Raw genomic sequence first — 21,913 nt, forward strand, 5'->3', positions numbered from 1 at the left:
ATGTTATTTATTTATTTATTTATAAATAAACAAAAACATCTCTGTCAGTTCCATGCCGTTTTCAACAGCTATCAAAAACAAAGGTCATTTTTGGATGGATGAATTTTTTTGTGAATGTTTCTTCTTCTACATAAGATTTTAGTCATCTTTAGTTCATGTAATACTTTATTGTCAATGCACAAATTAAGTAACAGTAGTCTGAAACGTTATTGTTAATGCACAAATTAAGTAACAGTAGTCTGAAACGAAATGCTGTTTTACATCTAGTGGTGCAAATAACTGACATGTCCAAATGGGCTTTGATGAAATGCGTCGCTAGACTGTTCATACACATTTTAACGGGCCAAAGTTGAAGAGCTGTTGTCCGTTATTGTTCTTGCAAATATAGGCTGATTCATGTTCCCTTGCATTGTGTAACTGATGTCCATGGCTAGTCTGGCTTTCACCAGACCAAGCTCAATCTTTTAAGAAATCAAAAAATAAATAGCGGGCAGATCAGGCTGGGTTCACCAAGCCTAGTCCATAGGCACCCGATATTGTTCACGCTCTGGCTATTCTAAATGCAAGAATGCATCAGGGAGTTATGACAAAACTGTAACTAACAAACTAGATCCTAATAGAAAGCTGTTAGCTTCCCTAAGCTACAGGTAGGCTTATAAGGTAGGCCTATTTACAACATAAATTGTCAATAGGCTATGCTGGCGACACCAATAAAATCTCCTTTGGAAAACAATGGCTTACGCCTTACAGTATCAAGCGGACTTAAACTGCCATATCGTGGCGAAAAGTTGTAATAAAATTCACGCAGCTCCATGAGTCAAGGAAAGCGCAAATGAAGTAGCCACTTCTAAATGGGACCCACTACACAGTAGCTTAAGGTGTGTTGCTAAAGCAGCCATAATGAAATGAAGGTGTCATTGTTTGGATACTTCACACACACGTGCTTTTTAATTTCACAGACTACAACTACCAAGCTGGAATCAAAGCACATCGATTCCCCTCTCACACCCTGCACGCACTTAAAACAAAATAAACAGGCGTCTCAGTCTCACGCATGTATAGGCAAAACTGTATCAGACCGGTAACGTTGGTAAATCTTCCATTGCACAGAATGATTTTTGTAGCACATGCAACAAATGACAGTCGAAAGATACAATTACAGTGCTGCTATCAATTTGCTTGGTATAACCGCATTTATAGTTTTCTACAAATGCAATCAATCAAATTGGCCTCCATCACTCAACCAACGCTAATGGTAACATTACCTAGGTCCTTATTGATATTATAAGATTAACGTACAGTCTGCAGTAAAAACCAAGCATGTCCGATAAACATCCTCAGATTTATTTCGGCTTCAAGAAGAAATGGGAATTACATTTCATGTGAACATCATCCTATCCTTATTAGACGTTCTCTGTGGTAAACTATAGTCCTTGTAGGAAGCGTCCATTGTTATTCCAACCCACGTTTAACTTCCAACAAAATTACGTCTCACTGCAACGATGCGCCATCTAGTGGACAAACGACTACTTATCGCCAATACTGGAAATGCAGCCATGATGATGATGATGAATATTTATTTTGGCTTTCTTTTAATCCTACTGAATTTGTAATTATGTATCGGCCGTTCTAATACCGATAGTATGTGGGTGCCTGTGTGTGTGTGCATGTGTATATGTGTGCACCGCCATCTACAGGCCAATGAGTGTACAGTCACTAAATGTACACATAATCTATTTTTTTTTAAGACCCCTCCATGGATGAAATTCTACAAAACTTGGCATACCCCCAGAGAATACATAAAATTTGGTGCAGTTCTGAACATCTTAACTGAAGATAGGGGCGATTAAAGCAGAATAATATTGCATTTTCATTTTTTACCGGGGGGGTGCAAATCACAAATGAGTGATTATGGGCCAGATTGATGTGGGCCCTTGAGACCAACATACCATAAAAGATTCTTCATCCTCGGTGCCACGGTTCAGGTAGTTATTTAGGAAAAACTGCTTTTTTTGCAGTTCGGGGGGCCCAGCACGGGGGGGAGTGGACCGCGGGGACGAAACAAAATTTTTCTGTAAAAGTCTAGTGGGGCTACATACCCACCAAATTTCATGTGCCCCGGTGGTTCGGTGTCCCGGGTATCGTTGACCAAAAATTCAGGAAGTAGATGACGGGGAAAAAAAAAAAAAAAAAAAAAAAAAACTTTGACAATCTCTATATGACCGCTTCGCTAGCTTCGCTAGCGGCGGTCATAATAATTTACAGTCAGCCTTTACAAGAAAGTTGTGTCATGATGTTATCAGTTGTGTTGTGTTGATGGCGTGCCGCAACATGTTGCGTGTAAACATGGCAACATGGATAAAGGAGTTAAAATAGGATTCAAAAAAATTCTCTTTTCAGGCAGCTGTAAACCACCGCCCTCTGCACCAGTCCCATTACACAAAGGCAAAGACCAAATTATATTTTCCAAATCACAGTGAGTGCAGCCAAAGTGTCGAAATGCCCTGCCTCTCACAGTTTATAACGGGCCAGTAGGCTAGAGGGAACCGGATAACTGCGCAATCTCCTCCAGCCTCGTCTTTGTTGCCTTCATGATTTCCCTCTCATGTGTGCTCAGATGCGTTCCCAATTAATGGAGTAGCATAACTTTCAAGTTAGATTTTAATGGAGATTGAGAGAGAACCCGAAAAGTATAATTGTTATGTAGCATGCTGTTGGTGTATATTGCCATTGTAAACATTCTCTAAGGAGATTAAAAATCAGCTTACAGTAAAGCTATTTATTGGCTATATTTTGGTGCCCCCTCTGTCCCTTGGTGCCCTACGCACAGTGCGTGATGAGCGTGGTGGTAGCGGCGGCACTGTCTGTGTCTGCTTTCTGTGTTGACTCTTTGCAGGTGAAGGTTTAGTTATTTCTGTTCTGGTTGCACTTCATCATTCTTACCTTTCTCTGGTCCCATGCCGTGCCCAAAATAGTCTGGCTGCTCTAGTAGTGGTGGAAGCATAGCCTCACCTACACCATGAAGCAGAAACCACAGTCACTCTTCACTTGTATTCCCTTACTTTATTCTCTGGCTACTTTCACTGTAAATGTTTAAGGATAATGTTTATTGTTATTATTGTACAATGCAGTGTCTGCTATAGGAACCATAACCATAACTATACAGTAAGTAGCCACGGTAAGTGCAATATATTGTAATACAGCAGACAAAAACACATCATTAAGAAAGAAATGCTATGTTCCTTTTACCTTTTTCTGTTGCGCTTTCCGAGACTGGAGGGAAACAGACTGTCTCCATTAAGGTCAACTCCACCTCTTCTGAAGAAAAGATGTTTTATATGGACAAGTGATTACAATTACATCATTAACATTTATTCATTTAGCAGGCGCTTTTATCCAAAGTGACACATTCCAATTTAAGAAGATTAAGATTAAGAAGAAACTGATCAAGAAGCAGCTGAAAAACTAAAGATGGACTGACTTTAAAGATCAAAGATCAATAAAGTCAGTCCAGAGTGTGGTAGAGAATGGTAAACAACCTCTGTGAAGTTGGCACCCCACATGATAAAAATATAATTAAAGGATATTATGGAAATTTGTGCAGGCAATATACAAATTCATGGTCATGGTGGTTTGTCATATTGGTTGCTCTAAGTAAAACATCAGTATGAATTTAATTTCGAGAGCTGCTTCTTTGCTCAGTGCTTCAAATGACAGTCCCCACTGGAGCTGTCGGTCCTGAGAGGTTAACAGCTTACTTCCGGGAGGTTGTTTCATTTCACAACATCTAGCTGAGTTTATTGTCCTGTCACTCTTCACTGTCCTATCTGAATATAGGTAAAATGTACTTAATAATTATAAGAATAATAATTTACAGTCAGCCTTTATAAGACAGTTGTGTCATGCCGTTATCAGTTGCGTTGTGTTAATGACTTGCCGCAACATGTCACACTCCATGTGTATAAACAAAGAAACAGCTGTCGCTCCTGAAAGGTTAACAGCCCAGGTCTGTTAGCTTACTTGCAAAAACATCTGAAGCTTTTTATTTTGTTCCCAAATTTCATGAACACAATATAGAACAGTTGGCTACACAAACAATGCACGCACAAACTATTTTGGAGTCATTTGGATGTTAAGAGGGTGCCTTAACAAGCAAGTAATGTTATAACTACTTAAAAAATAATGATGCACAATGTTTATTTTGACTGCATCATTTGTGCACGTTTGTATAAATGATTCCAACCATTTTTTTGTCATTTTGGGTGAAAAAGGTGCTGAGCGATGTCACTAATCAACTAAATAATGCTTAATAACGAGCCAAAATACTTCTTTTCATATTTTCATCATATGGGTGCCAACTTCACAGAGGTTGGTAAATTGGCTATTAGGCCTAACCTTTTTGGGTGCTGTTTTCAATAATTTGTTTATGTATTTTAAGCCTGCTAAATAGATTAGATGAGGTCTGGTTACCAGGATACAAAGCAAAACATGGCAAAAGATGAATTACGGTTACATTCATTTATGGTTACATTCATTTACCCTATTCAACTAGTGTCTTATCTTCAAAACCTATGCTATGATGCTAAATAACAGGGTTAAAAATTAAGCTTTAAAAATATAATTATCCGTAATCAGCCCCCCAAAATTATGCGAAATATATTATGGCCTGTTTACAAACTCTTCTTGTGTTTGCTGCAAGTACACTTTTTAATCTGTCACTTAAATAGGCTTCCCAGTGCATGAAATGAAAACAGTGCTCTGATCTTCAGGACAGCAGATGTTGTGTGTATTGCATAAAATATGATAAGAAAACAAATCAACAATGACACCACAGCCTTACATTAAGTTCTCTCCAGTCAGGCTCACTAAATAAAAATGCCATGATAATAGACAGGGGGTCCGAGATTAAATCACCCTAATCACATTAATACAAGGTCTGTATTCATCCTAGGTATGCTTCCTGTTTCTACTTCACATGCAGCACAAAACACTACATGGCCCAGTTATATTTCCCTGATGGCAAGCGGATGTGGCTACCTGTGTCTCCTTGAGTGCCATGGTCTAGATCGCTGATGACATGCTCCAGGAAGCAATCTGTATTGCTGAAGAGAGAGACGAGGGCTCTCTCCTCATCTAAAAACAAGAAAGTACAAAACGAGCCACTTAGCCGAATCCCAGTGAGGTCAAAGACATAACATGAAAGGTGTGGATAAATCATGATGTTTTACTTTCACTTGTACCAAGTAAACTTACCAAAACCATCAACATCCTCATCATTGAGAAGGTCTGTGTTCTCTACAAAAGAACAGAGGGGGACATCTTTTAGGTCCCACTTGAGTGTCAAAGAACAATATAGACTTTTTATTTTCTAGGCATCTCCAAGGTCACAAGATGACTAACCTTTAACGTTACACTCTATTGTGTCCACGTTCCAAGAGTCCCAAAAGTTACCTATGGCATAACAAGTTAGAGTCAGTAACTTCTGATTTAAAAACGAAAATAAACATGTCATTTGTCACCGGATGATAGGCCTACAACGGAACATTGATGGTGGTCGTGGGGGGGGGGCGTATTGGAAATCAACAAGCATGGTGATTGTAGAAAATAACGCACATGGAACTCGAGGGAGTCGTTTCGGGAGTCGAAGTTTAAATTATATATACAGTATTGCCTTTCTGAAACTCAAGGTCGCTTTACATTTAAATGGTATGCGAAAGAAAAACGAATGTGTCCAACAATCAACAGAAGAGGGTGCAGGGTGCAGCTGCGCACATTAGGCTTCAAGGCTGGTATTCCCCTGTAATACCTACAGTTTGCCTACCATTATTAAATATAGCCTAATTTCCAAGGCACTTTAGACGCACGTCATCATGACAAATAATTTGATAACTGGGATGAATAGACCTACTTATAATAAAATTATATTTTGTTAATTAAGTCCCCATTTTCCTTTTTAGACTACACAATGCGCAGAAGTTTTCAGTCACAATCATCTCATCAAACGCCAGGACTAACACATTAAAAGAAAAGTTACCTTGGTCGACGTTGCACTCCATATCATAATAGTTTTATTTGCAGTAGCATCTGTGAAAAGCTACGCAACAGCTTGATGTTAGCTGTGCTTGCTTGCCGTTCAGCGCGCAAATGAAAAGCGTTGGGTAGCCTATGTCCTCAAATGACTTCTGTGCTTGACTGGTTTCACTTTCACTTTGACGACTGATGTTTGAGGAAAATAATGTTATACACAAAAGCTACTAATGAAGGATGAATACCATTTTCATGTTATTTGCTCGTTATTTTGACATGTAGGCTAGTTTCAAAATAGTTGCATGCGTCTGGCTACATCAGCGCACCAACGTCTTTCATCACCATAGGCTAAATTAACAGATGTATGGGAAATGCATATGATAAATTGCCTGTTGCGATTTGCGATTAATAGCCTAGATATTTTAGTGCTAACTTTATCAGTCAAAAAGAATTCAACAATTGTTCCTATATTTTTTCTGGGAAAATAGGTCTACTGTCTGCTACCAAGAAGGGAAACTAGACATATTCAACAATTACCCCGACAAGTCAAATTTTTCAAAACTTTCAGACTCTCCCCGGACATACAGAACTGAATTCCTGATAACTTCCTGAAATCCTGAATTCTATGATAATGTCCTTCCCGTGAAACTATAAATAGCACAGATAAGTTAAGATCAATCTTCTATTTTAAATGATTTTATTTCATACAGATCACCTTGTTTGTCTTTTCTTAACCCAGCAGTCTAGATTCATCATCAAACCTGTTAGGCGAAAGTAACAAGGCATCTAACAATATACTGTATACAGCGAAAGTAATGATGTCATCCTACCACACCCTGAGGGGAAGGTATTTGGTTTTGCTTGGCTATCCTGGTCTGAGCAGCCATTTGCCTTACATAATAACACTGTTTATATTACTCTGAAACTCGGAAATGGCAGCCCTTACAAGAAATGCCTAAATCAGTGCACACCACCATACTCCTACACTGATCATTAGCCTAGCCTACTGAGTCTCCCTAGTTCTGATCAAAAAAGGTCACACTCCACTTTGTTTTTAATATTTATATTATATAACTTTTGTATAAAACAAAAGTTTCTAGAGTGATTTTGAGATAGGCCTACTGCATTTGGAAATTGCACTGCTGCATAAGAAGATTGGCACAGTGTTATGTGTACTAAAGCTGTAGCAGCCATAATGTTTGGCATATATTTTCATGACACTAATGTAGGCCTACACTTCGGGCTACCATCACAAGAGACTGAATTTATTTGTTTTATTATTAATTTTGGAGTTTGAGGATTTACGTTATTTTGGTTTGAGTGTGTGTGTGTTTATTATGTGTTCATATTATACATGTCTTGCATTAGTATGACTACTCCTGTCCTTGCCCAGGGGCCAGCGGCGGGGACTCTAAGGGCCCAGCACTGACAGGGGGCCCCCAGAGAGCCCCCGATAATACTATATATTATCAGGGGGGCCCAGATTTATTGTCTGTCATAGGGCCCACATTTTCAAGCAGCGCCCCTGCCCGTAGCCGATATCTAGGAAGCTGATATGATTGGAAAAGACGAACCTGCAATACATGCTATGTTAAAATCTGTAATATTCTGACTTTTTGAGTGCATGACAGGCTGACAAAGGCTGAAATTCCCAGCCAAGTTATGTGCCAATGTGCCCTTTTCATTCGTTCAATCAAGTTACAACAGGAATGAATGAACAGATTACTAAGAAAAGTAAGGCAGTTATGTTACGGCCTTCATACACTTGAGTCCATTGTTGTGAAGCCTGTTTCTGGCCTGCTTTCAGGCTCAACCCTCAACATTCAAATGAACATTGATATGGAATGGTGATTATTGTTTTTTTTTACCACATCTACTTCAGGTGTCAGAATTAATACACCCCCTACCAGCCAATCAGAAAACAGTATTTCTTATCTGGGTGATACAATTTGATAACACATACACATTCCTCCACCAACTAAAGCAGAAAGCTCAGAAAACAAATGGCCTCAAGTAAAAAAAAACAAAGAAACAAGAAGAAAGACAGAAAGAAAAGAAGAATGTGAATCCAGCCCTTATATGAAGTCAGGCGCCAACCCTAAAAATGAGGTCAGAGCCAACTGATACCTCACCTGATTCACACAAGGTAGAGGTAAATTCCAAACTGGAGTCTGCTTCCTGGATAAACATTGACTGTAAAATCCCCTGGCAGGTATCCCATCTCTGCCACATGGGCAGTGCCATTCTGCGTGCAAGGTCCTCCTGGTCCGTATCGCCGGCACCGGCACTCTCCGACAGGCAGTGCGCCTCCTCGCTCAGTGACAGGTAGTGGTAATTGGGGAAGACCTGTGTCTCCAACATCTTCTGAAACAGGGAGCGAAGCTCCCAAGGTGAAGCCACCTGCAGCACCCATCTCACCTGGTCCAGCACCTGGTCAAAGGTGACCTTCACACTATCCTCATACATGCTATGAAGTCAGCTGAAGGTTCACCAGCTCCACAGTAAAAAATAAATTATCTTCAGTGTAAGGTTACATTATTATAACCACACATAAAACGCCTTATAATCAAAATGTTTCATATTTAAAAATAAAATCCAAGAAATAAAAAAGTTATTCGGTCCAATCTTGTGCTGTATGTGTCCATAGAGTGACAGACCGGAGACTGTGATCCACTTGCCCTTTAACCAGTGGGAGTGAAGTTTCACATGTCCTTTTCCCAATTAAAAAAAAAGCCTAAATACTGATACGTGCAAGCAGCATAGCAATCACAGTGAGTCTGATTCACTTCACTTTTTTCACTTTTTTTTCACAGTAGATAAAACCAGAACAGGAAGAGCTATCCAACTAATTTTATGCAATCTGAGGTGACATTCTGAGGCAATATTCATATAAACTTTGCCAATGCACGTCAAAATCCCAGGTCTTCCTAATGCAGGTGTGAATGCTTATAGTAAATACTGTACATACAATGAAATATGTCAAAGGATTTCACACCCAATTATGAAGCTGAAATCTTGATGCTCCTTTCATAATACAAATAATGAATAACAGCATAATTTCCAACTAATGATTCCACCTACTAAGAAGCAATGGTTGTGTGTATGGTGACCTGTCAATCAAATTGTTATACTGGCAGACATTAGACTTCAAATCATCTCACTTTCCACTGTCAAATGGAACAAAGAATAAAACCCAACATAGCTGATTTGTTGGTGGTCTATGGATTTGGGCTTGTTGGTTACAAATAGATGGCTAACATGATAAGTTTTACAGTTAGCTAAGTACACAAAATGAACACAAATCCTTGTCCCTATCTGGACATAGAGATGTGTTAAACCAGTTATGGAACAGAACCCCTGACATACAATCCAAATACTCTACAAGAACTTACCTTTCATTTCAGACCAGGATTATGCTTCTACACCAAGAGGTTGCCACACAGTAATATTGTCAGTATGCATTTTGGGAACCCAAAAGTCCTATGGGGAGTTTCCATATGGCATTTTACAAAACGCATTGGCAAATGATGGTCCAAAGCACTCATTTTTTATTCTATATTGATCTACGTTTGCACACAGCTTCACAAGACCTGGTGCTAGGGCTCAGTTGTGTTTCTAAGTCATCTCAAGTGACCCAGAAGTCTGAAATGTGGTCAGTTCAGAGGTGCTTGTTATCCGGCAGAAATATAAAAACAGTATTCTTGCCTCTGTGCCAGTACTTTCCACAGCTATTCTTATTGTTCCCTAAGAAACTACAAGGTCTTAGCTTTCTAAAGAGACCAAACATTTGATGGTAGGCCAAACTAGGTGGGAACAGTAGCCTCTGAAGTAGGCACAGTGCCATTTTGAGGGGGAAAAGTCTAAAAATGCCCATCCCATATGAAGTTAAAGTTGTGTTATTTTCAGCACATACCGTGTACACTCATAAAACAAATAACAAAAGCAATATTAGAAACAACAGAACTGTGTTGTCCATATCTTGACATAGAGATGTGTTAAAAACAACACATTTGTTTTAAGATTGTAAATCTTCCAGCATGGATGGGTGGCTCAGTAAAACACAGGCACCCTCAACCCCAGTATGCCTTCACAGTCTGACACAACCACCGTTAGCCTAGCTTAGTTCATTGAGGTGGTCAGGCTCAAGCTGGCACAGTTGGCCATGTTGACTTGGTCAGTCAGGTTACAGATAGCTGAATGTTATCTAATGTAATCTAGATCTGAACTGACTGGCATTGATTGGCTGAAGGACCTTTCATTTGGAGGAACATGCATCCATTGTTGACATCCATCTAGATCTCGGTTTCCCCCCACCTTACTTCTCATGAATAGCCTACAGCACAGTGCAACATTTTCAGGTATGTTAAGTGTACCTATAGAGAAATTGATAGTTTTAAAATACAAAAGGGAAGTTGTACAAAATATTGATTTTTTTAAATGCCACTTTGTATGTTGATATAGGCGCAAACTAAAAGTAATGCCATTGTTTTTGTATTCTCAAATTACAGCATTTCTCCGAGAGAGCCTAACTTCCATGGTACCACTTGAACCATACATGTGCATAATGCAAGACTGGATTTCACACCTCAAGAATGCTTTGTGCTGTACATTCGTAACCTCTACTTCCTTACATTGTGTACTTCGTAACCTCTAGTTCCTTATATAAAAGGTGCCCTTTAGCACAATAAAATGATCTACTCAAAACCATGGATCTAAACAAGTACATAATACCCACAGGGATTATCACACACAGTGAGTTTGATGCATACAGTACAAATGGGTGTTAAAACAGACTTGCACCTGGTTTGGAGTTTTGTAACATTTCTGTATTTAACCTCTGTATAAACAAAAACTAAGACAAAACTACACATTATTTACATCATTTTTATTTTGTTGTAATTTGACAAGAATGACAAAAAAATAAAGATATATATATGTACAAAAATTCTTTTTAAAAAGAAAATCCTTATACAATTTGTGTGATATGAATTCATCTTCAGAACTAGACTATAGATGAGTTTGATTATAATCAAATTTGTTTTGTTTACCTGGTTATCATGTATTGTATACATTGGTTATCTAAATTATGCTGAAATCTTAATCTTGAAAACTGCATGCTTTCCTGGAGCTACAGAGACATTTCTGGGAGAATCATTTAAATAAAATCACAGGTAGCAGAGAGCCTATTGATGAGCATGTCTATGTAGATACAGGCAGCAGCCACATTATGAACTTTGTGTGTTTGCAAAGAGCAAAGGTCTTGCTCATTTCATCAGAACAGGGCAGGGAAGCCACAACACAGCTCCGCATCCCCACCCATACTCCTCTCTCTAACAGTGCATCCCAGCCATTCACAACACAGCTCTACATCTCCATACTGCTCTCTGTAATAGTGCATCCTAGCCATTCCTCAGGGAGTGCCTGAAGTGGCTGTCGGCAGACTTATATTAGTTAAATATGGAATTAGTCAGACATCATTTCAGAGTCATCTCCGGATGTGGTCTGTGAAGCGCAATAGTCCTTGATCTCTGCAAGAGAACAAATAGAAGGAATTAATTGGTTAGTTGTGGATGCTTTCCATATCATAACAGCTGACGTGCCCTTTTTTTGGCAGATAGTTCTAAGTTCTAAGGAACTCTATTTCTTAATGCACTGCCAACACCATCATTCCACCACTTCTGTATTCCCAGGAGTGAAAAGAGGAATAGAGGCTTCCTCTGACCACAGACACCCACTGACCAAATGTTTCTTATAATCTGAGATGCTGCGGCTTATGTATCAATGTATGCAATGGAACGCAGATAAGAACGAAACAGACGATCAGACAGCACAGAAATAAATAAAAAGACTGCACTACAGAAAGAAATAAAAAGACTGCACTACAGAAAGAAATGGGTCATTCCACGTCAATTCAACCAGGGCCCACGCACTTAGGTCTCAAAAAATTCTGAAAAAATTACCAGGTGTACCTGTTACCCAGGAGACACACTGTAAAATTACTGAAAATTACTCAAAACATTTTTTGAGATCTAAGTGCGTGGGCCCTGGTTGAACTGACGTGGAATGACCCAAATAAAAAGACTGGTCTACACGGTCATCTGGTTATGTGCACGTCTAGTCAACAACATTTCATATTATTCCAGTATCAGTATTTTCTCTATCTGGGGGGCACTGTGGCGCAACTGGCTACAGGGCCTGTACCACATACGGGCCCAAGTGCCCACAGGGACCCAGGTTTGAGTCTGACCCGCGTGATTTCTCGATCCTACCCCTTCTCTCTCTCCCCTTCTGTCCTGTCAATAAAGGCAAAAAGCCAAAAAGATATACTTATATACTATACTTGTTTTCTTTATCTGATACCTTTCTGATGATGCCACATTTAATAATTGATAAACAAATAAGACCTGCAGCCTGGTCTGTATGACAGAGCGCAGTGCGGCTGTCACTTGAACTGACAAATCTCCCGACGCGGTATGGACAATAAGACTGAATATTTAAACAAAACGGGCCATTTTAAATTAATATGATCTGGGGGGATGATTGGCATGATTATGGACAATGTAGTTTGTACTAGCCCAATATCATGTGGATGAATGTATGTATGTACGAAGGGCTGAATGCTTGAATGCGTGGTGAAGGGAATTAGGGGTGGAAGATTCGTTTATCGGTAAAAGCGCTAAAAGGTATCTGTTTGCATAGCGCAACATCAACGCAGTTTAGGGGGTTGCAAGCATGCACATAACATCTTAAGAAAAGTTCTTAAATTTGTGATTGCATGTTAATGCTGTACTAGCGAATCTTCTCACCAGGCTTCATGGCGGCCTTCCGTGTACAGGGGGCAAGCCGGTTTGCAGACGGCGAGACCTTATTCAATGTTCGGGGCATGCTCCCGTAGGGAAGCGCTCATTAGCGCAGGGGTGTTTGTGGCAAACTTTTCTTTGTTCATTGTTTACTTTTGGAAACGCAGTATTTTGTTAATGCACAAGAAAGCTTCTGAGTATTGTGCTGCGCAAGGGTTTCTAAGAGGTGAAATATCGTTTCAAGATGTTAATTGAATTGTGACCGTAATTTGGTTGTGACCAGTGCTATTTAATGCCTGGAGTTGCTTTAGTAAAGGGATGCCAGTGTTTCCCATACATTAACTTATTTGTGGCGGCCCACCACAATATCAACATTGACCACCACACAATGATTTTCCAGGTTGTACTAAATTGTGCTTAAATCTGGTTAGCATCATAACCACACTGTGCTAATTTGTTAAAAACTGTTGCATTCAAGTTAATTCTGCAAACCAACCACCACAAATGGAATTCAATTCTCTGGGAAACACTGGATGCGTCTCTGACGAGAGAGGACGTAAGTACTATTGCTATAACAGGGGCCTAGAAGCATGGGCATTGTCCTATCTTTGTTTTCTGTTTGTCCAGTTTTTGTTTGGTATTTGTTTGTCACTTAAACCTGCAGGTAGCCTACCAGTAAATAATAATAAAAAAAAAAGTTGTTATTGGCACTTGGATTTCCACCTGAGTCTTCTCTCCACCTGCTCGGACAAATACTCCTTTACAGTGTGCCACTACTCTTCTTCCTTCTGCCTGATTGCACTGAGACTCCTAGCTGAACATCTAGAGTGGACTCTAGTCTGTACTTTCAGACATGCAATAATCTGCAGCACTGTCCTGGCAAAACAGACAATGACCTGGCTAGAACAGGTGCCAGAGGGAACCATATAAAATAGGCCTGCTATCAAAGAGTAACCAAACCGGTAGTGCAGACAAGCTTGATAGGGTTTGGTATGTAAACACACCTTTCACAACAGGGCAGCACTATCGGTGGAATGAGAGTTACATAATCTCATTGAAACTACTACTGAACTACTTAATTATAAACCTGACAGGCGATTTACGTTTATTTTGCTCCTAATTTCCCAGGCCTTGGCCTGACCTATTTTTTTAAATGAGGCAGGGTAATATGGACCGATGGGTGCTGGACTTACTCTGTACTATGTTCCCATAAGCGATGGCTGCAGGAGAGTCTGGCACTTGACCGAGGAACGATTTCCCCTCATCACAACTTCTCCCTTGAAAGACACGGAGAGAAAAATATGGTACGTTTATGTATGCCTTGGACGGACCGAAGAGGAAGTAAATCTGTTTTTTTTTGTTTAATCGAAGATTAAAAACCGGTTTCACTGTGGTTTGAAAATCCGCATGATCGAACGAATGAGGAAACACTGCACCTGATAAACAAGAACTAAAACACAGAACACAGAGAAGGCCAAAACAGAAGCAACCTTAAAAAAGTATATGAAAAAAAAGTCACTGAATGTTCAGATAACTCCATGGCTCCATGTTGTTCATGTTTTTTTTTGTTTTAAAACAATAGAGGTGGCTATTGGAAACCATTTATGACCTATCTAAAAAGGTTAGGCACAATTCTGTATTAACAGTCCTGCCCCAGCCCAAACCATAGCCAGATCACTGAACAAAGTGGGTGTCACTTGAGAGGTTGGATAGGATATGAGGTGGCATATGAGCCATGGCAGCATGTTTGATCCTGACAAGATATTTGCAATATTTTGCATTGAGTTAAAGGGAAAGTGAAAGTCAGTTGGTAAGTAAATTCAGAGCAGTTCAGAGCAGTTTATACCAGGGCTTAGCCTGGAAATACAGACCCGGGAAATCTAGAAAGACTAGGGTCTGGCTAGGGTCTGACTAAAGTAATGGCCCAACTCGTGGGGCGGCACCAAGCATGCATTTGAAAATCTCACTGCATGCAACTGGATAACACTAAGAGCAATGTTTACTGACTGATTCCGGACTTCATCGCAATTGGATAACACTAGGACCAATGTTTACCGGCACTGACTGCTTCCGGACGTCGACGCAATTGGATAACATTGCAACCAATGTTTACTAACTGATTCCGGACTTTGACGTTGCAGCACTGTCGCCATCTGTTTACCTCGCCTCTAGCCTGGTGTATATCAGATCCACCGATGTGATTGGTGCACCTCGCTACAAGGGAATAAGTAATGAGCATCATTACTCATTGCCAGAGTGACTAGCTGAGCAAATTCAAATTGTGCTCCTGTGAAAACTTTGAATTTCCAGGGTAACTAGAGCCATCAACCGATTAAAAAATAAATCTAATTAATTGCATACTCTGCGATTAATTAACCGAAATGAATTGCATGCATTCATTTTGCTATGAATGTATTTTAAAAATATTTCAATTACATTTTTGTGTAGATGAGTAAATCAATGAAAAGCCAAACCAACATTATAGACTTTAAAGTAATTTTAAGTATTTTCAGGTATTTTTGGTGACTCTAAAGCAGTGGTTCGTAACTGGTCTGGCTTTGGGACCCACAATTTCCAATGCACATTTAGAAAGTACTTTGAAAGGTGACATCAGGAGTTGAAGACTTTTTGCTTTTTGAAAGCTAAAAAAAATCAATGGGTTGTGACTCTTGTGAAAATACAAATCCCGATTATTTTGTCACTCTTAACTATTGTCCTCTCACTCAGCGCTCAGTACCTATTCGGGGGTCCAGGGGCACTTTTCCCAGAAGAGGGAGTTTCAGCTCTTCGCACATCCTCTCAGCTCCACCTGTGGTTGGAGGGAAGATCTGGGAAGTGTTCTGAGAGAGAAAGAGAGAAAGAGAGAGAGAGAGAGAGAGAGAGAGAGAGAGAGAGAGAGAGAGAGAGAGAGAGAGAGAGAGAGAGAGAGAGAGAGAGAGAGCGAGCGAGCGAGAGAGAGAGACATGTACATTTCAGTTTAAAGCCAATCAAAAAAATAATAATAATAATAAAAAAAGGTCTTAACTCTGTATTATTATTTGCCTTTTATTAGCACCAGGGTCACAAATTTAAAGTAAATTTATTGTGAAACATACAGAGCATAGAAAGTTGATTAAATACCCATCAACTACATTCCATCCCATTCTACTGTGTGGATATATGAAGGGCTGGAAAGGGTATGATCACAGTTGAAAAAATGACTTCTTCACTTTTGATCTCTGTAATACACACATTCCCGAATTTTGTGGAGAAAAATAATGAATGCAAATGAATGTGTTGATACTATCAAAGGTCAGTAGGAAACATCTGTGAAACATTCAGATAGTGTCACAAGCTCGGCCTAGCTTAGATAAGGCGCACTAGCAGGGATTTAATAGACAGCCCAATATCACATTAGTAACTAGCTCTCCAAGCACGTTGGCATTGTAGTCTGTTGCACACAATTATTTTCCCCGCTTCCTTCCTACCATCCTTTAATTATTCTATTCATCCCGCCCAAGAGGCACAGACAGCATGGAAAAACAGATGCTATCTTTCATGCTGGTGCATTCCAGCCAAACCTTGCCAAAAACTTACTTGCTGTTTTTTACTGAATAACCTGCCCCAAACAAGTACTCTAGATCCAAACAAAGACTTGATATATCTGTTTTATGATCACTGTGAACTTTGCGTTCAAACGTTAGCAGCAGCAGCAGGCACACCCCTAGACATGACTGTGACGTGAGGGAAAAGTCACAGCCAGCCAGAAGTTTTATCTAGCAGCAGAAGAATTCCGGGAAGGATCTGGGAAGGATACAGGCTCAGGACCAGCCCAGTCCCTTGTCTTTTGGGTAACATTCATCTAGTCGGCGTGATGCCAAAATTCTTTGAATCCTGGTTCCCAATGCCGGGTGTATGTAACGGTGTAGGGATGTGCTTAATATAAATGTTCAGTTATTTATCATAACGCCGAATTTCATAGCATTTCCTCCCCGCCAATTAAATGCTATTGAGAACTTCCGGGTTTTCTCAGACCAAATGAATGGGGTGGGAGATACCATCTCTGAACAGGCCCACTGGTGGTACCACAGAGGGTGTGGCGGAGGGTGTGTGTGTGTGTCGTCCATAATTCTGAATGGCTGACCTGAGCAGGTAGTAGCAACAATGGGGTGGGTCAGTTGGGCTTACCTTGCACTTGGGGCACACAAACCCGCTCATGTTCTCAACCACGCCGATAATGGGCAGCTTGACCTTCTGACAGAAGCCGATCTCCTTCCTCACATCCTGAAGAGAGACTTCCTGTGTGAGTCCAGGATGGAGGAGAGGGAGGGAGTTGGGCAAGTGTGTGAGGGGAAAGAGAGAGAGAGAGAGAGAGAGAAAGACATGAAGAGTAGCTATACCTTGTTAATTAACAGCTACTGTAGATCTAAACAACTTTAATATGGGAAATGGCGGCTGTTTTGACATATGAACCAAACACTAGTGCCACAATTGTTCTGCTTAATCTATTAACCAATTTTCTAATCACTTGATTTACAGATTACCTAATTATTATCTGAGCTAGGTCTGGTAGGTGGTTCAGTACATAGAGGGGACTTATTTCTTATAAAACTGGAGGAGTCTAGTACAGGCCAGTTCATGAGATGACAACTTAAAAGACCCACATTTTTCCTCTTACAGGAAGGCTACACCAGGCACATAATTTAACTGTTGTGCTCGTGAACCGTACAATTCTTTTCCGAATGTATGCGTAGCGATCACATTTGGTGTAGCCAGTTCCACTGATTAAAGTGGAACCTGATTGTTGCAACATACGTTCCGCAAACTGAAAGCTTCAGTTCCATACCTGTTATTCAGTACAGTCTGAAGTTGCCCCATGCTTTCTGTCAAGCCCCCAACCCCCTTCTATTAAATTTCATGATTCTCTGCTTTGATCTGTATTATGCATGTCTAGAATATTATACCTTTTATTCATCATTCATTCATTTTACCTTCATTTTACTTTGGATGCAATGTTTTTGTTTTCTATCTGTTAACTCTCATTTGGTTTTGTGCTTGTATTGTTGTGTTTCCTCTTACTTCATAGTCGTTCTTCCTTTCAGTCATGCACAAACTGATAATGTTAATCCATCAAAGCATTCTGGATCTGGACCTGTTGTTTTTAAGTGTGCGTTATAAATAAAAGTGACTTTTGATGGACTTATTGCTGTCGTCAGCGATCATAGGGAAGTGAAAGTGTCTGAGGCCTCACTTCCCCCTAGTATTCGTCAACATTTCATGCTTCACTTAAGTGGCTTGCCAAGCGTACAAGTTTTGCATAGTTCCTAGCAATAACATTCTGTCCGGGCACGACGACCACGCTATCAGGGGGTGAAGAGAGAGGGGGGGGGGGAAAAGAGAATGTTTTCTTCCTCTCGAATGGGAGTTGGCCATCTGTTGAGTTAATGACCTGGGGAATATTTTAGTTTGACCTTGTTCCATTGTTATTTATTTGACTTGACATAGCTGAGATTATGCATGCTCTGTGAATTATATTAATTAATCAATTACTTAATTAATACATTAATTAATCAATTAACAATGCAATCATGCATCAGCAACATGAAATATTCCACATTTCTCTCTCTCTCTGAATGCTTCCTCATTCAGGGCTGGTTTTATTTCGTGTGTGTGTGTGTGTGTGTGTTGGGGCTGTGTGAAACAACACAAGAATTACAGTATGTCTGATTGCAGCACTGTCAGCTAAATGTTTGCTTTTGTACACATGCTTCTAGACATAGACATTAATGGTTTTATGCATCCTGTGATTATTATGTAGGTGTTAAAATTAAAGTTTGCTGGTATTTAGCACTTTAATCCAAACTTGCTCGCAACAAACAGACTTGCAACAGGTCGACCAGTTCTGTATTCCCCTTCTTGCCCATCAGCCACACTCTGCATAGGCTTGATTCACTTAAATATTAATCTAACATCAATAGCCTTTGAAGCAATCCTAGATCAGTTAAAAATGTCCTAGGGAAGAGAGTTGGCAGTGTTGCACATTAACCAACTTCACCATATCAAATCTGGCACACGATCCCATTCCCACCCAAACGGTCAACATCTAGGGATACAGGCACCAGTATAACAGAGACAGAACAGACCAGAGTATAATTAAAGTCTGAGACAACAACACTCCCTTTACACTTAATTTATTCATGGTACTTAAATTTCCTTTTTTCTTTGCATTTGTGTGTGTGAGTGTGTGTGTGTGTTTGTGCTTAACAAGCGACATTCAATACCAAACAATGTCGCCAACACGGAAGTTCAAATATCTGCAGTAACTCAGGGGCTGAGAGTTAATTTCCCATGTTAAAGGTATCCAATGCATGTTAAGCTTTTTTGCTAGAGTATTGCGCTCCCCCTGCAGTTGTGGGGTATTTGTATTTTTGTAGAAAAACTGATTCAAATACAGAGAAACTTGAAGAAGCTGAAAATACTGAAGACTGGCAGCTTTATTTGCAAGCTGGACTGCATCTGAAGATTGGTCCATGGATCAACTTACTGTTGACCTGTTACTGCTTATATAGATCCCACAGGTGTATGTTAAGAAGTTCCTGTGAACTTAATGTAGAATTTGAACCCTTCCCGGTTTCCAACCGGCTCCTTTTCCAAGCTAGAGCCGGTAACCAAATTAGGTAATAGGACTACTCCACCATCAATGTGTGTTACCTGCCCTTTGACCCTTTGTATTGCAGAGATGACAGGATTTCCTAGAATGATGGTGGCGCCTCCCTGGGTTAAGAAAAGGCCTTGCTGTGCGCTAACCCAACAGCTAATTAGTATCATGTTCTGCTTTAGGGGGTAGTTTGTGGGTGGTCAGTACAATACCACCCCCCCCCCCCCCCCCCCCATCAAAATACTATAAATTATTAACAAAATATATAACAAATATGAATTCCAAGCCATAAGCCATCACGTTCTATGTGTGTGTGTAGAGGATCATCAAAGTGTAGGATCGCAACTGATGTGAATGATCACACACCCACCAAAGCTGAGCCCAAACCTACGCCCTTGCTGTGGTGTGTGTGTGGTATGTGCATGTGTGTTTGCACGCAAGGTTTCATCTGTGGCATGGTTATGATGATATTAATATGATATTGATGATATGATGATGATTATGATGATATTAATATTCCTGTGTCACCGACTATGCAAGCCACCGCCCTCAACGCTGGTGACTGCTATGTTACGATCTAAACTTAAGTAACGGACAATCTAAGTGAAATGTTAACCAAAAGTACGCACAAATAACAAGTGAACGTTTTAAAACATTGTCATCCCGTGTCAATTTGTTTTCGAGATGTATAAATGCTTGATTTGATTGCGAATTTGAGAAGTATCAAACGGATGTTCTCTAGTTCCTATTTCCGGTTTCCTGCACAGCATGCTGGGAGACGGAGTTTTATATTGTTGAAACCTAGGTCTGTGGTAAGGCATGAAAGTTCCACAGTGAAACTGTATAACCTGAACATGTATTTTGCCGTTTTGAAGTAACTATCTGAAGTTGTCACATCATGGAAGTCTTCTTGCACTCTGTTAAATATATTAAAATGAATAATTAATAGACTAACAGACTGCAAGAAGTCATACATAAATTTTTATGTTGATTATATATTGAATATTTAAGACTCGGAGTTGGTATTTATTTATTTTATATTTAATTCATATGTTGATTTTTTAATGTTCAATTTTCAATAAATCAAGTGTTGTGCCTCCTCTTACTAGTATGATTTTTAGCATGCCAATTAAGGATAATACGATAGCATATCGGCCCAAAAAATCGGCAGGTCACATCGGCCATCGGCTGACTCCGACTGCTAAAAATCGGTATCGGCATCGGCTTTAGAAAAACCCAAATCGGTCGGTCTCTAGAAAGAACTGCATTCTGCTATCGGTAAACAACAAACTCCACATCCCGTGGCAGCCTACATTGTTACGGACTTCAACCACTCGAACTTACTGCCTAAATTCCATCAAAATGTATCCTGCCCCACCAGAGACAAGAAATTGGACCATGTCTACACTAACATGACTACACAAAGCCATACACCTCCCCCACCTAGGACACTCTGATTACGTCTCATTAGCTGCTTTCAGACCTAGGTATAAGTCTGAATGTTCTGCGGCTGTCAATCGGTTGGACCGTATATCTGAACATAACCAGCTATTTGGAATTCCTAACTTAGCCGGATCTTACACTACCCCCCCCCCCCCCTAGTATTTCTGACAGACATTATGTAAATGAGCTCGTGTCTGAACGAAGCAAATACCATGCGGAGATTCTGTTCATGTGTGTGTTCAACCACGTTCAACCTGTTCAACCACACAGAGATTTTGTTCAGGTGCGTCGGTGTCGTTCACACATATGACTGCATAACGTCAGCATCATATCGGAATCACCTGGGTCGGGCCTCCATTTGAGAAAGCTCCGCTGTGGAGGACGTGTCTGAAAGCAGCTATTGTTTCTACTGCCCAAGTACTCAGCACTCATCAAACGTGTGAAACCCACAGTGAGGACAGTCAAAGCTTGGCCAGAAGGACTGACTCGGCACTTAAACAGTGTTTTGAAAAGGCTGACTGGAGAGTGTTTGCCTCTCAGGCCACCCATGACTCCCACACGGACTCCCAACAGACCGCAGTCTGTTAAGTTAGATAACCTCACCTCCTCAACCCTCACCCTGAACACTGGCGTACCACAGGGCTGTGTGCTGAGCCCTCTCCTGGACTCCCTCTTCACCTACGACTGCACACCTGTACATGGCTCTAACACCATTGTCAAGTTTACAGACGACACTACGGTGACAAGTCTCATCAGCAACAACGATGAGACGGCCTACAGGGAGGAGGTCCAGCACCTAACATCATAGTGCACCGACAACAACCTGGCTCTTAACCACCAAGAACACCAAAGAGTTCATTGTGGACTTGAGTCAAAAGCTAGCACACACACACCCCAATCCTTATCAATGGGACTGAGGTGTGAGCATGTCACCAGCTTCAAGTTTCTGGGTATCCACATCTCTTAGGACCACTCATGGACCCTCAACACCTCTACCCTGATCAAG

At 40.4% G+C, this 21,913-nt stretch overlaps 2 protein-coding genes across 6 annotated transcripts in view; both read right to left on the reverse strand.

Moving 5' to 3' along the window:
• The window catches only part of ciita (class II, major histocompatibility complex, transactivator), a 25,905-nt gene extending 17,216 nt beyond the window's left edge, over positions 1–8,689 (reverse strand). Inside the window, exons 1-6 of one of the 5 annotated variants that reach the window (XM_076266155.1) lie at positions 8,160–8,687; positions 5,401–5,451; positions 5,254–5,295; positions 5,038–5,133; positions 3,250–3,318; positions 2,944–3,012 (exon numbers count right to left, since the gene is read on the reverse strand). In XM_076266155.1, coding sequence (XP_076122270.1) covers positions 2,944–3,012; positions 3,250–3,318; positions 5,038–5,133; positions 5,254–5,295; positions 5,401–5,451; positions 8,160–8,493 — 661 coding nt within the window. In that variant the 5' untranslated portion in view covers positions 8,494–8,687. Of the gene's footprint in view, positions 1–2,943; positions 3,013–3,249; positions 3,319–5,037; positions 5,134–5,253; positions 5,296–5,400; positions 5,452–6,034; positions 6,686–6,742; positions 6,787–8,159 lie in introns of those variants that run through there. The other 4 variants (XM_076266154.1, XM_076266153.1, XM_076266157.1 and 1 more) reach the window with 4 other exon arrangements.
• A 2,208-nt stretch (positions 8,690–10,897) lies between these two features.
• Positions 10,898–21,913, reverse strand: part of nubp1 (nucleotide binding protein 1 (MinD homolog, E. coli)) — a 28,877-nt gene continuing 17,861 nt past the window's right edge. The window contains exons 8-11 of the mRNA XM_076266161.1: positions 16,995–17,105; positions 15,565–15,667; positions 14,021–14,104; positions 10,898–11,555 (exon numbers count right to left, since the gene is read on the reverse strand). Of these exons, the coding sequence (XP_076122276.1) occupies positions 11,491–11,555; positions 14,021–14,104; positions 15,565–15,667; positions 16,995–17,105 (363 nt within the window). The 3' untranslated portion in view covers positions 10,898–11,490. The remainder of the gene's footprint in view (positions 11,556–14,020; positions 14,105–15,564; positions 15,668–16,994; positions 17,106–21,913) is intronic.

Source organism: Alosa pseudoharengus, unplaced genomic scaffold, assembly GCF_046254945.1.
Source record: "Alosa pseudoharengus isolate Yale_2024_CS ecotype anadromous, Long Island Sound unplaced genomic scaffold, YU_APseudo_1.1 YU_APseudo_1.1_scf_4, whole genome shotgun sequence".
NCBI classification, from domain to species: Eukaryota; Metazoa; Chordata; class Actinopteri; order Clupeiformes; family Clupeidae; genus Alosa; species Alosa pseudoharengus.